The following is a 13,154-nucleotide window of genomic DNA, read 5'->3' as shown; positions in this document are numbered from 1 at the left end:
CTACAACCCCAAAAGTATTATATATGGGCATCTCTAACGTTGAATCAAAAGACCAGATAGAAGAAAACCTACCCAGTTAATTCTGAGTATGTATTTCACTGTTACAAGTGTGAATAAACACTACGTTTAAGAGCGTTTCTTAGTTTTCAGTAAATACCTCTGAATTGTAATCCTACTACAGCTGTGACTCACACGGGCACACTTCTGTAGGCACCATGATGAATAAGCTGCTCAACAGAAAACTTGCTCTGAAACGTATACCAACACTTCTGCTGTTTACAACATGAAACCGCCAATATTTTTGTTTCTTTATTTCCCAGTGACAATCTTCAGAATTGCAGAAAGAAGAGTTTTTTAAGCTGAGATTTACCGCTTCAGAGTAGTAAATACACTTTTGTATGTATTGCAGAAATCCTTAAGCTCCCTGTCTTGCATGAAGCCAGTCTACTGATTTAGTCTTATGATTTAGGAAAGAGGGCAACAGTTGAAAGACTAAGAAATGGTAATTATTTGCCCTGTTGCTTTGCATTTGTTTATACATCTGCACTGGGATCAGCTTAATTGAAAGTGCCTATATTGAATGTTAACCTTTTTCTGAATACTGCCAGTGACATTTGATGTGTAATTTTGTGATGTATGCTCTTCATTTTTAACAGCCATCAGCTGTTGAACTTCAAGCATTGTTGTCAGATGTTTTTTTCTTTCGGGCTCTGATCCTGCAAACGTGCAAATACATGACAAAGAAATCTCATTGGACACAGCTGATGAAAAATGATTGTTTGTGATTTAACGTTTGTTTCTAACATGTCTCTAAAAGGGTTGAATTAACATCTATAGCATATGAATTATCTAACTTTATTATCTTACTTTCCTGTAACATTAACAAATGAAGTAACACAGAAGCAGCAGAAACTCTGAACAGAAAAAAATTCCAAACACTGATAAAACAGAACCATATTGCAGTCAAAGTCGTACCCTAAACGAACAGCTGTAACAACTAATGCCATTTGCACTTGACCTCACTCAGTATCCATTTTATGAGGCAATGCCATCAACAGCCATCACACAAATTGTTCTTTCCACAGAGGAAAAACAATCTAGAAAGTAGTCAATGAGGTACACAGGAATAAAGTGATGAACAGAAGATACTAAGACTGCACCACAATGTTCTTTAAGGCTACAGACCAGCTGAGAGGATTATATACACCAACATGGACTATTACTACGCATTCAACTTCTCTTCACAGAAAACATACACTCCCTTAGTAACATTCTACTTTGTCTTTGCAGATGCACCATTTCTGTTACAAATCTTATTCATCACGTTGATCAACAGGAAAGATTTGCTCTCCTTCGCTGTCAATAACTGTACTCCTATGGCTCTTCAATCATCATTTTTAATGACAAACTGACTATAAAGTTTTGCTCTATTATGGAGCAATTCTTCAGATGTGAACTAAATGCAGTAATGGGGAATAATTAGTTATATGGCATCCTCCAAATGTGAGTGTTAAAACTAGTTAAATTGTTTATTGCTTTCAGCTTCATCTTGCCTCCTGCTGACTCTGAACATGGACTAAAATAAACAACTGGGTCCCACCAGTCTTGACAGGCCAAAGTTTTGGGAAAAAAAAGTTTTACAAAGAGCCTTTACATAACAACAACAAAATAAGAAAAGCATTTTTTAACGGCAGTTTAATGTAAGGAAATCCCAGTGAGTAAATTTTAGACGGAGACTGGCATTGCTGATTACAATTAAACTTCAATCTTCTGTTTATGAGTTTCCTGCACATCTCCTGTGCAATAGCCAAAGCACTTACTGTTGAAACCTGATTTTCATACTTAAAGCCAAATGCATTACCTTCTTTTGCATCCATTTGTTCTTGAGGAAATTCCTTCCTCCTTCCCTAAAATATAATACATAAAGCTGAAGGTGAGAACTAGGACAGGGGAAGGCTTTCAGAAGGAGGTGGTCACGTTCCTTATAGTCATCTGTTCCTTTACAGAGGGCTTCTGAAGAGGTTGAAACTCTTTGAATTGGTGGGACTTACCAGTGGGCTGTGCTAAGAAGGACTCGCAGTCAGGACCAGTGGTACAACATAGACAGTTTTACAGCCAATATGAGTGCAAGGAAACACAGCTAAAACAGCATACACAGGTGCAGTTTCACTGAAGACAGTGAAAGCTATTACTTTATGAAAGAAGATGACAGGCAAAAGCAACAAATTCTAAGAGGTTTCTCAACCCACCATAACTTCTTTACAATCTTTTCTTCCTCGTTGAGGTATTTCTGCCTTTCTTGTTCCACCAGGTTGCGCTGTCGCTGCACAGGATCTTCAAGCCTCTTCACTGTTTCAATCATTTTGCCATTGATTTCCAGCTCTGCTTTCTTCACCATTGCCCTCAGCATCTCTTGGTTCTGCAGCTGTTGCACAAAAGAAATCAACTTCAATTTTTCCTGCTTGACTGACAACCCTGGCAACAGAATACATTGCAGAACTCAGAAATAGGTTGGGATAAACACAGCCCTACAGTGAGAGACAGTTTTTACCTCCTTCTTTCCCTCTTTAACTTTACCTGTAGACATTCTGTGAGGAGGTATTGGGTGTGAGAAAAACCTAAATCTGATTAACTTCAAATGTATATATCTAACTTCCATTTGCAAGCTGATGGAACAAAAGATGTTGGGATCAGTAGCCCACCTTCAGGGCATAATGTCTGCAAGCATTGTGGCCCCTTTATTCTGCTCAGTCCAGCATGAACCAAGAATTAATCACGCCTCATGAGAATGCCGGAAGCTTGACTTCCACTTTGCACATATCTCGTAAGCTTATGCATCACGCTGCCCATACATGCCTTGTGGATAATCCCACACATTAATGACAAGACTGGAACGCACTGCTGCTCTCAGAATGGGATTTTTCAGTCACTCAAGTGTCAGAGGAAGGATTGTGCCATCCGGTGTAATTTGGTGACAGACATAGAGCTCATCTGCAGTACATTAAACCTCCTTCACCCACCGAAAAAAAAACCCTTTAAAATATGGTAACTTTCTGAGAACTGTAAAATTCATACCTTCTTTCTTATCTTAGCCTTATGTTAAGTACCCAAAGCACTAATTTTCTTACTGATGCGAAGTTTGCAGAGTAAAACACAGCTAAGAAAGCAAACTAGCCTGTACTCTTCTGTGGGTAGCCCTAGAGCAGCTGCACTCCACACTCACACAAACCAAACCTGTCTCTTATGCAAATCACAAGATTCAAAGTGATAAGCAGGGCTCCATCTAGTCACAGCTTTGCGATACAGGCACCAAGAACACGACTGTTAGCCTAGCAGCCATCTCATACTAAGAGATTTTTAAAAACACCTGGGTCACTTGGGAGACGAAGTCCCAGTTTTAAAACTAACAATCAGACCTTCAACTGTGTTCTAAACATCCTGACTTAACAGCCAAACCACATTTAACATACGAAGTAAACCCACTGCCTAATAGGAAGAATCACAAAAGACCATATAAGGCAACAAGACTTCTTTTTAAGTTGATTCAAGAGAATTCATGGGAATCAGAGAAAAAAAAAAAAAAAAGGCTTTGCTCAGGTCATTCTTTCCAATCAGTACGGGAATTAGAGGAACAAACTGAACTTTCCCCTCCCAACTCTTCAGTCCTTGTGCCTGACTCTGCCTTCCCCAGTGACACAACTGTGATGAGAGGGAGGGTAACACTTCACTGAAAGTGCGCGGGGTGGCCTGAGCTGTGACAAGCAGGAGGTGTTAGCTCAAAACTCAGCTGAAGATAAGTGTTAGCTGTTAAGGAAAAAAATGAAGCTGGAAAACATTTGAAACAGCACAGATTTATAAACATTGTCAGCTGCTTTATACCAGACTGGACTCTTTTGAATACAGTGCATATGTGTATTTTTCCCCACTATGGGATTAAGGTTTGGGTTTGATAAATTAAAACCTCTTACAGTGAGGCCAGCACAGCTATCTGAGACACACATCTCTCTCATTGTGCCATATTTTCAAGAAGGAAAATATAAATGAATGAATAAATGAGTGACTGAGCACGTAACACTTCGGTCATACAGTTTATTCACAGCTCTTTAAAAAGTGGGGAAATTTGACACAGGGAAGTGACTAGGGAAATGTGAAACAACTGATCCAGGTCAGTGAGAAGGTCAATAATGGAGTCAAGCTTAAGTCTCAGGTGTCCAGAATTTAAGTCCTCTACGTTCCTCAGCTGGTAACAGTGATTCCCAGGAATACCAAAATTGAGTGTGTGCGCGCGCGTGTGTGTGTGTGGTTGTGCAATGGCGGGTATGCTTTTTTTTCTATTATGGGGGTACATAGAGGATCTATATTTACTGTAATGACACCTACAGCTAAGGTGCTTGTCACTTCCATTTATGCAGTGCTTGAACAGTATTAGAAAGTTTCAGTCATAAAAGTTCATCCATTGCTGGTAACAAGATCGGGGAATAAAAATATAACTCAGTAATATTTCAAAAATCTTGTATGTTGAGGACTCTCAAACCTCAGTGTTTGGAGTGAGCTCTTTAAGTCTGGGAAATGACTCATCTTGGTATCAAAGTGATATTTTTGCCATTTCTGTGAAAATTCATGTAACACTTGGCTAGTTCTGCAGCACTTGGGTTTGTTCCTCCTTGGGGAACAGGGACAGAAGATGAGAAGGGAGAGGTACAGATGGGTGCAGAGAGAGAAGAGAAGGAACCAGGGGAGAGGAGTAATTGTGGGTTTAAGCAGGGTAGAGTCACCAGCCAAAGGACAACATGAGGGAGGGCGAGTAGGAGCAGAGGGGAAGAGCTGTGGGTGACAAAGAGGAGGCAGCCTCTAGCTGCTACATCACATTTACCTCCACGTTCTGGAACTGAACTTGATTCTTACCATTATTCTGCCAGCAAGTATCAGATCTGAGACTTCTTGGCTAAGTGCACACCCCGTTTGTCCCTGAGATCACCTCTGCCAGCTACTCCACTAACTCAAGTGGAAGAAGTTTTATGAATCTGCCGGAATTATCGTGGTTCCACAGAGCAGGACTTTTTGTACTTTAATTTTGTTTGAAAACAAGGCAAATAAGCAATCTTAGATATTCACACTTGATAAGAAACTTTGTTAAAGTTCCAAAGCCAAGTGCCGAAAGATAAGGCAATGTAATGTAGGCTTTCTTGTCACCACCAATGGCAATTTCTTGCTAATTGGAATTAACTTGACTTATAACTGCAAGCAGCAATCGAACAGAAAGAATTGCAACACCTTTTTTTTTTTTTTTTAGAATTCTAGCAATCTCTCCTACATTAATTACCCTTGGTCCTCACTCCCAGTCTCACCAGTCTCCCTGGATACCTACCTTGTCCCTCTTCTTCAGCTACTGCTCCAGCCATTATCTATCATTGTTCTCTCACAAGTAGCCTGCCACCCACTTCAAGAATAATCTGATAACCACTTTCGTTCACTTTGAACCAATTATCATCTATGAGACAGGCAACTGGAAAACCAGGAATCAGTGCACAGCCCTGCTTTTCATTAGGAGGCAAGCATGACCTGTCCAGAGGGAGCCTCCCAGGCCCTGCTGGGAGAGGCTTCTGGGCCACCCACCTCCCCACACACTACAGTGCCCAGCCACAAACAGGGACTGAGTGCCTGCAGCTCAGGATCTCTGTAGAATCTAATTATCTAATTCTTAAAGTTTGTTAGCATACATAGATTAAATGTAGTCTCATCAATTCTATAATGCAGCTCAAAACATATTTGAATTTCTAATTCAAAGTTACACTTGTGAGACTATCATGCACCATTTATCAAAGTATTATTATTATTACATTTTCTACCCTTTCTGCAGCGCTTATTTCCCTGCAAATAACACATTGACTGAAGGAAAAACATGCATGCATGCACATTCCTAATGCTGAACCCTAATCATACCTAACTGCTTTCCCTTAAAATGTGTTCAATTAAAGAAAGGAAGGAATAAAAAAAAAAATCCAATTTAGAAATAAGCTAATGATATATACCATGAACGTGTACTCTAAGGCTTAGTTCAAAACTGCCACTAAGAGTTCTTATTATCTGGGAGTGTAGAATGAACAACCCCACTGATCTCATTACGGGCTCCAGTCTTACCAACCACAAATGCATCCAGGACACAGGCTGGGCTAGAGCAATGAGGAAAACTCCATGGCATGATGAAACTAGTTTTTCTTTAGTATCTCTGAAAATCAAAGCACTTAAGGAAGATGCTAGTGGAGTAGCAAGAAGTGTACCTAACCTCTAACAATAACCATGACGCAAATGGTTAAAAGAATCTCTGGTTAAAATCCAGCCACAGACCGAAACAGTGTTAACTTTTTGGTTGCATCTGGTAACATATACATTTAACTGGTGTGTGAATCAATGCATCTGGATCAATCGCTGCTGGATATGTTTTAAAAAGAGGATTTTGCCAGCACAGACAAAGGCTATGTGAATGAATGGGTCTTTTCCATCGTGTGTTTCTCTGATTCTATTAAGAAAATGAGTAAGAACTTACACTGATATCATCAATTGAAAATTGAACTATAGATAGTATTAAATATAGTTTTATGTCCTGTTCAGGTTTCTTAGTCATCCTGCCAACTTTTGTGCTTGTGCAGTCATCTTTTTCAGTTCTTTGAGAGTGTTTCTTTTAGTCTGTCACTGTATAATAAATTCACACAAACAGGAACAAACTGACTGCCAACCCAGGAGAAACAGTGAAAGCAAAAAATATGAAGTACTGTCAAACATACTATGCAAAAAAAAATACTTTTACTTAGAATTATTTTTCAAAAAAAAAAAAGCGCAAATTTTTTTTATTAGAAGTGTGATATTTCAACACTCTTCAGTTTACAACACTACCTTCTTCACTTGCTGCCCTACAAACTGTGAGCTCTTTTTCAAAATAATTTCACCCACTCAGGAAAGTCGTAACAAAAACTCACTCTCATGAATGTAATTTATATATAATATACCAAAGCTTTTCTTGAGCTACAGGTTCTTCCATCCAACTATCACAAATTTGCCCATTTCCTACTGGCATGATGCACCAAATTTGCTATCATTTCTGAAGTAAGGGAAGCCAGCCAGAGTTAATGAGCACACTCGGGATATGTCCTTTTTTCCTTCTCAAGACTTCCTTGGCAGCATTGATTTGTGCAGATGGTACAAGTTTCTTCACTCCTGTGTGCCATAATGCTATATCTAATCAAAAGCAAGGTTACCGCCCCAGGCAGGGCTGAGGAGACAAGGTGCAGCTGGGGAAATGCCACCTCCTTGGTGAGCAGGCCCTGTGAGAAGGATGCTCTCACTGCCTCCAGCGCAGCACTGCAACCTCCACTCATGAGGCCACATGCTAAGCACAGCTGGTGGCCAGACCACAGGCATTTGCCAAGAGCTGTGTTTGGCACACGGGGTTACAGAAGGACAGAGGGGCTGCAGTGGTTTGCGGCACAAATGTGGAAGAATACACACTCTACCAGGGCAGAGATCCCAAGCCAGAGTCTTGAAATTAGATGGGAACCATGATGGCTGGCATGCAGGCAGCACTGCTGTGAACAGCTTTTGAGAGAGACAGTTGCTATAGGAACATACTCATTCTAAACTGAAAATGTAAATATATGGGTGTTGTATCACAGGCAGAGGTCACCTGGCTGGCACAACTGTTTGCTCCAAATACCTTCTGCCATCTCTTCATCATCAGCAAACTGAGCACAAGACCTTGTCACAGCATCTTCAGTCTTGGCCACATTTTCTTTATCCTGATGTTTACCTCACCCTTCTGCTCCCTTGCCCTATGACTGGTTCATAATTCAATTTCCTTTAGCTAAGGAATTGGAGGCAAAATGTGCTCTGAATTCTGACTTGTATTATCATTATTCTGTTCTAAAATTAATCAGAAAATCAAAGGAGATGATTGACATAGTACCGTTCCCATATTCAAAACCACTCTGGTCGTAATAGCAGTAGCTGCAGCCCTACAATACCAAACATGTGATGTCACTTTCCAGGCAGGGAGGACTGGCAGAGTACTGAAGTTTCCTCTGCTGTCCACTTTGTCTTACAAGAAATTCCTTTACCTCCTTTTACATCTTCTGAGACAATACACAGGCTCTTAAGTTTCCAATTGAGTGAAGGGCTGAAGACCCATACAGCTGCATACACTTATTTTCACAGTGTCTGAGATGAGCAGCATACATTTACATTTGCAGCATGATGGTATGTATCAACAGAACAGTTTGGTTAACTCTTCATTGTTCTTATTATTACTTGCAGGTTTTGAGGTGTTGATGTATGTTAGGAAGGTACTGGTAAAATGTGAATGTAAGTAGGGCACAAAACCCTTTGCAGCAACTTTTGAAATACCTATTTTCCTTGCTGCTCAAGTTGGCTATTCTTCTGGATTCTGTAAATGCAGGAGTAAAACTCTGGCTTAATGCATATCTAATGATCCTCAGCTACGTTTGGGTTTCCTGACATCAAAGTTGCTTATTCAGAAACTTAAAAACTGTCTGAACTGTAAACAGTGTGGAGAAGGAACACGGCTCTTCCAACATGTTTATACAGCACATAGCATAGCAGGGTCCAAACTGTAATCACAGACTTGATATTATTGTAATATAAATACTGCTTTAAGGTCTAGAGTGTTCAAACAAAGCTAGAAATGAAGTTACTTCTCAACAGCTGAGCAGCAGTAGTTAAACTGAGCTAATTCTCATACCTCTAGGACTACGCAAATGGTCTATGCTAGAGCAGAATATGCTTTTGAGTCTGTAATACTTGGGTCTTCCCTCTGCTAGAACTCTGCTACTGAGATCACTCACATACAAAAGGTAAAAAAGAGAGAAAGAGAGAGAGAGAAAGGAAAAGGTCATTTGCTGACAACCGACTTTCCCGGCATTACCCAGATAAACATACCTGTAGCTGCTTCATCTGATGCAGCTGCAGCCGCAGATCCGATACGTTGCGTTTCATACCATGCAGGCTGACTTGCATTGATGGGGCTCCAGCAGGGTGATGGATGACAGCTGATTCCACATTTGCCAACGCGTTCTTCCCCCCAGATACGTTAGCAGCACCTGTAATAAGCAGCAGCACAGGTTGAGCTCACCAGCAGAGAAGGTACAAACATGATCCTTCCTCTGCCCACTGAATCCACATGTATTTCACACAGATGGATGAGAAAAACAAATTACAGCTGCCAATGCTCAGTATTAACAGGGGACTGGCACCTTCTTATCCAATACATTTTGAGGGAAGACTACAATATCAGACTGTATCTGTGCTGGAACCTCAGCCATATCAGAGCACTGCATTACCACAAGACTGCTTCCTACCACGTGTAGTGGAGATGGGATAATAAGCTATAACTGCAGATTACACAAAACAGCAGCAAATCAAATTGGTGCTGAAAGTAGCTTTGGGATTGTCTTCCCAGGAGCCATCTGAGACAAAGGCAATGCAAATTCACAGGACTCCTGAACTGTGTATTTGTTGATTAATTATCACTGGAGAGACATTCAGTCAAACTGCCAGTTGTGGGGAAAAGGTTTCTATAGAGAGCCTTGCTTTATTTCTTAAAGCATAATTTCATTATTTCTATCAGGTGTCTCCAACAGCTAAGGTATAAAACCAGGAGAAGAGAAATGAAACAATGGTGTGGCAGAGAACTGCTCTTCAGCCATGTTGTACCCACCCACTCTCCTTTAGTCTGTCATTTATTCGGGACTGTATTTACAAAGGAATACAGTGTAACACAAGGAAGTGAGCTGAGCCACACTCAGAATAACCGTCAAGTGTCCTCACAAGAATTTCTTCATTAAATAATGCTGTTTCTCTACACAGCATCAATGTCAAGCTTGTTCTTTTTAGCCTCAAGTACCTGGGAAGAAGTTTTATTTACAGGATACAAGCAAATTCCAGCTCATGAGTTAACAGTCATGTTACAGCTTCTTCTGGCAATTTCCACTTACACACCATAACCTTAAAATTTTCTTTCTAATGTCTCCTTTCCCCTCCCCACTGCCAACAGGGAAAATGACAGACTGTCAGTGGGACACACATCATTTTCTAAGTCCAGCACTACGTAGCCCTGCCACTCTTCTGATGACGGGGCCAGATCCACCTTGTCCCTCAGGCTCAGACAGCTCAGATGGCTGCCGCTCCCTGAACTATTGCATTATGTCATTCCCCACCTCATTTTCTTCCTTCTCTACGAATAAAACAAAAAATCTGAAGAAACAGAAAATAACTCATCAATGGATCTGCACAGGGACTTTGGTCATCATTTGTTCCCACAAGCACACATTCTATCAAGTTCAATGAAATCAAGCAGAAACTAGGGTTGCAAGCTTTTCTCAGCCTGTTGAAGGCAGATTTTCAGTGCACCAAAGGGCATGACACGTTTTTCTGGCTGGAATGAGCGATAAGTTTTATTCCTGCCCTCTCATCCCTAGTAGTCTTTTTAACCAGTAAAGTCTCCAAATGTGCCCAAGTACAGCTCAGCACAAAAACAAATTGTTATTCCTTTGCCAACAAAGGTGTGGATAACTCAAACATAGCTTTTGCAAAATTCATCTGAGGGAATTATTTTTAAAGGATGGAAATTATGCCAGGGTATTTTTATTTAAATAGGCTAAAAGTTTTCTGAAAAATCATGTTTCTTGCTTTACCTACATTTGCAATTCCTCTCAGTAAAAGCACAGGCTCCTCTGGCTGCACCCATGCTCTATACGGTGTGCCATGCCATGGCCTTCCGGAGACATGCTGAAACAAAAAGCTGTTCTAGCCCGGTGCTGGCCGTTGTAATGCTATACCTTACCTAAACATGCTCCGGCTAGATCTGCTCGGTTCTTCAACAACGGCACTTTTCATTTCACTGCCGAGCAAGCTGCTGCGCATTTTTGCTATACTCCAGTATGATTCAATGATCTCTTGCCTTTCAAAGAGCTGCTTAACAGAAAGCAATGCTCAAGAAATAAACAGTCCTTGTTCGCTGCCATTCTGTATCCACTCCATGTTTCAGTCTAATATATCCTAATACTTATCTGTCTACATGTACGCTGCATTTTTTCCTACAGTCCAGTCAAGCATCTATTTCCCTCCCACATGCACTATTTTTTGCATTTTTTTAAAGAAAAGGGTATTTAGTTCATAAACCCTACAGACAGAAACCACCGGAGAGTCTGAAAAATGTGGATAAGCCTCCAAGAGTTCTGATCCCTAGCCACAAATCTGGACTATTTTTGAAAGCGCATCTACCTTTCTGCTATTCTTTGCCTCAAGCACAAGCTCCAAAACCTCAGCCCCTGACCCTGTGATGATGCAGCCAAGGCATGAATCAGTCCCCACCAGTCTTTCCCCCCCATGCTGGACCCCAGTCAATTCACATATTTTCTCAGGAAGGGGTCCCTGCTTTCCTTTTAGTGTAGATGGACTGTGATCTGCTTCTGTAAACAATAAATGTCTCCGACTCCCTACAAAGCAGCTCTCCTCCTACTCTGCTGCCTCAGCCACCTCTTCTCCCAGTTAGGTACTCTCAGCTGCCACAGTGCTGTGAAGCACGATGTGGGATTCCTGAGGGTGTGAAACACGACCATGGACACTGAATGAGCATGGGAGCACAGTAAGGAACAGTAACTGATTTCTCAGAGATACATATTTTCATCAAAAAGGAATGAAAGGGCAGCTGAATGAGGGGCTGCTTCATCTAGGGAGCATAGCTTGCTTTTGGAAATAGTCCCAGGCTGTAGCTTTGCGATTAGATGTACAGCCAGATGGATTGAAGGGAAAGAAACAGTGTTGGCTCTCAGCTTTTTAAATAAACCCTTGCTGGAGCTAGGTAAGGGGGCCTGAATGCAAAACCCCTCCATAATTCCCTAATACTCTGGACAAAAACCCAAATGTTAAGTTTTTTTACAAAGGCTAATGAACTAAGCTGCCATTTTTAAAGTACAAAGAGAAAGTACAAAGAGAAAGGTTTGCTCTTTGCCAAGGCTCAGGAAGGTAGGGAACACAACTTCCACTCCCTGACACTCAGCCTTTACTATGCTTGCAAAGACACCACTCTCCTGTTTTCCAGTTTTTATTTTTCTTTGTAAACTGCTAAGATTTTGTTTTGAAGCAGGCTAGAAAAAAAGGCCACCAGAAGACATCCAGCAATGTTTCTTCATAGGTTACTCATCTCCTTATTAAAGAGCCACATTTTGAAGCATCATTTGGGGAGACACATGACAGTTACTTAGTTCTCTTTCCATCCAGTTAGAATCCGCTAAACAAATAGGCAAATGCAATGTTAAGGTTGCAATTCCATCATTAACAAGCTGTTATAGCCAGGCTCTAAAGCAACTTTAAAAGAATAGAATATCCTATATATATATATTAGTGTGCAACTTCACCTAATTGATCCAGAATGAATTCAAGATCATGTTTTACCTGCAAATGCTGTCAGAGTTCAAAGACAGGCATGACCTATCTTTGAATCTGGGATAAGCAAGCAGATATGGACATTGTTTTTAATTCACAGATCATCACAGCAAGAGTCATGCCCATGAAAAAGGCACACAGATATGCACAGACAACAAGACAGTTCACAAAGAGCAAGGAATCAAATCTGAGCCCTACATGTGTAATACTTCTCCCTGCTGCCATCTCCCTCCCTTGGTTTGTACTGGTGGTGTTAGGGCAGAAAGATGTACTCCTTGATCCCATTTCAGGAAATACTGAAATATCCTTCCTCTTCCAACAAGGCAGCAACTAGCAAAGAACTATTGATTTTTTGGTAATCCATGATACAACTGATCTCAGTTTAATCCATGCATCCAGGATTTAATCTATCAATCTCACCACTTGACAAATAAAATATGACAGAAAAGAGAGTAGGTGAGCATTTCTCAGCATATTTGTTAGTAATCTCAAGGATACTCTTCCTAGTGTGGTTTGTTTTTAGAGTCACGTGCTGTTCCTAAGTGAAGAGTCCCTTGATGCCTTTCAATTTTGATGAACTGAAGAAGGTTATAAGGATTCAGTCACGGGATTTCTCCTAATATTAGGAAAAGAGACATAGCCAGTCTGTGGAAGGTTACTGTTCTTTGAACCCACCCCCTATGAAAGAACTGAGCCTA

The 13,154-nt window shown here is 40.8% G+C and overlaps 1 protein-coding gene across 1 annotated transcript in view; it reads right to left on the bottom strand.

The window, feature by feature from the left end:
* Window positions 1–13,154, bottom strand: part of KIAA1217 (KIAA1217 ortholog) — a 191,378-nt gene that overhangs the window by 27,127 nt on the left and 151,097 nt on the right. The window contains 2 exon segments of the mRNA XM_075747045.1: window positions 2,250–2,425; window positions 8,950–9,110. Of these exon segments, the coding sequence (XP_075603160.1) occupies window positions 2,250–2,425; window positions 8,950–9,110 (337 nt within the window).

The sequence above is a fragment of the Balearica regulorum genome, chromosome 2, assembly GCF_011004875.1.
Source record: "Balearica regulorum gibbericeps isolate bBalReg1 chromosome 2, bBalReg1.pri, whole genome shotgun sequence".
Taxonomy (NCBI): Eukaryota; Metazoa; Chordata; class Aves; order Gruiformes; family Gruidae; genus Balearica; species Balearica regulorum.
This window is presented reverse-complemented; position numbering and strand designations above follow the sequence as displayed.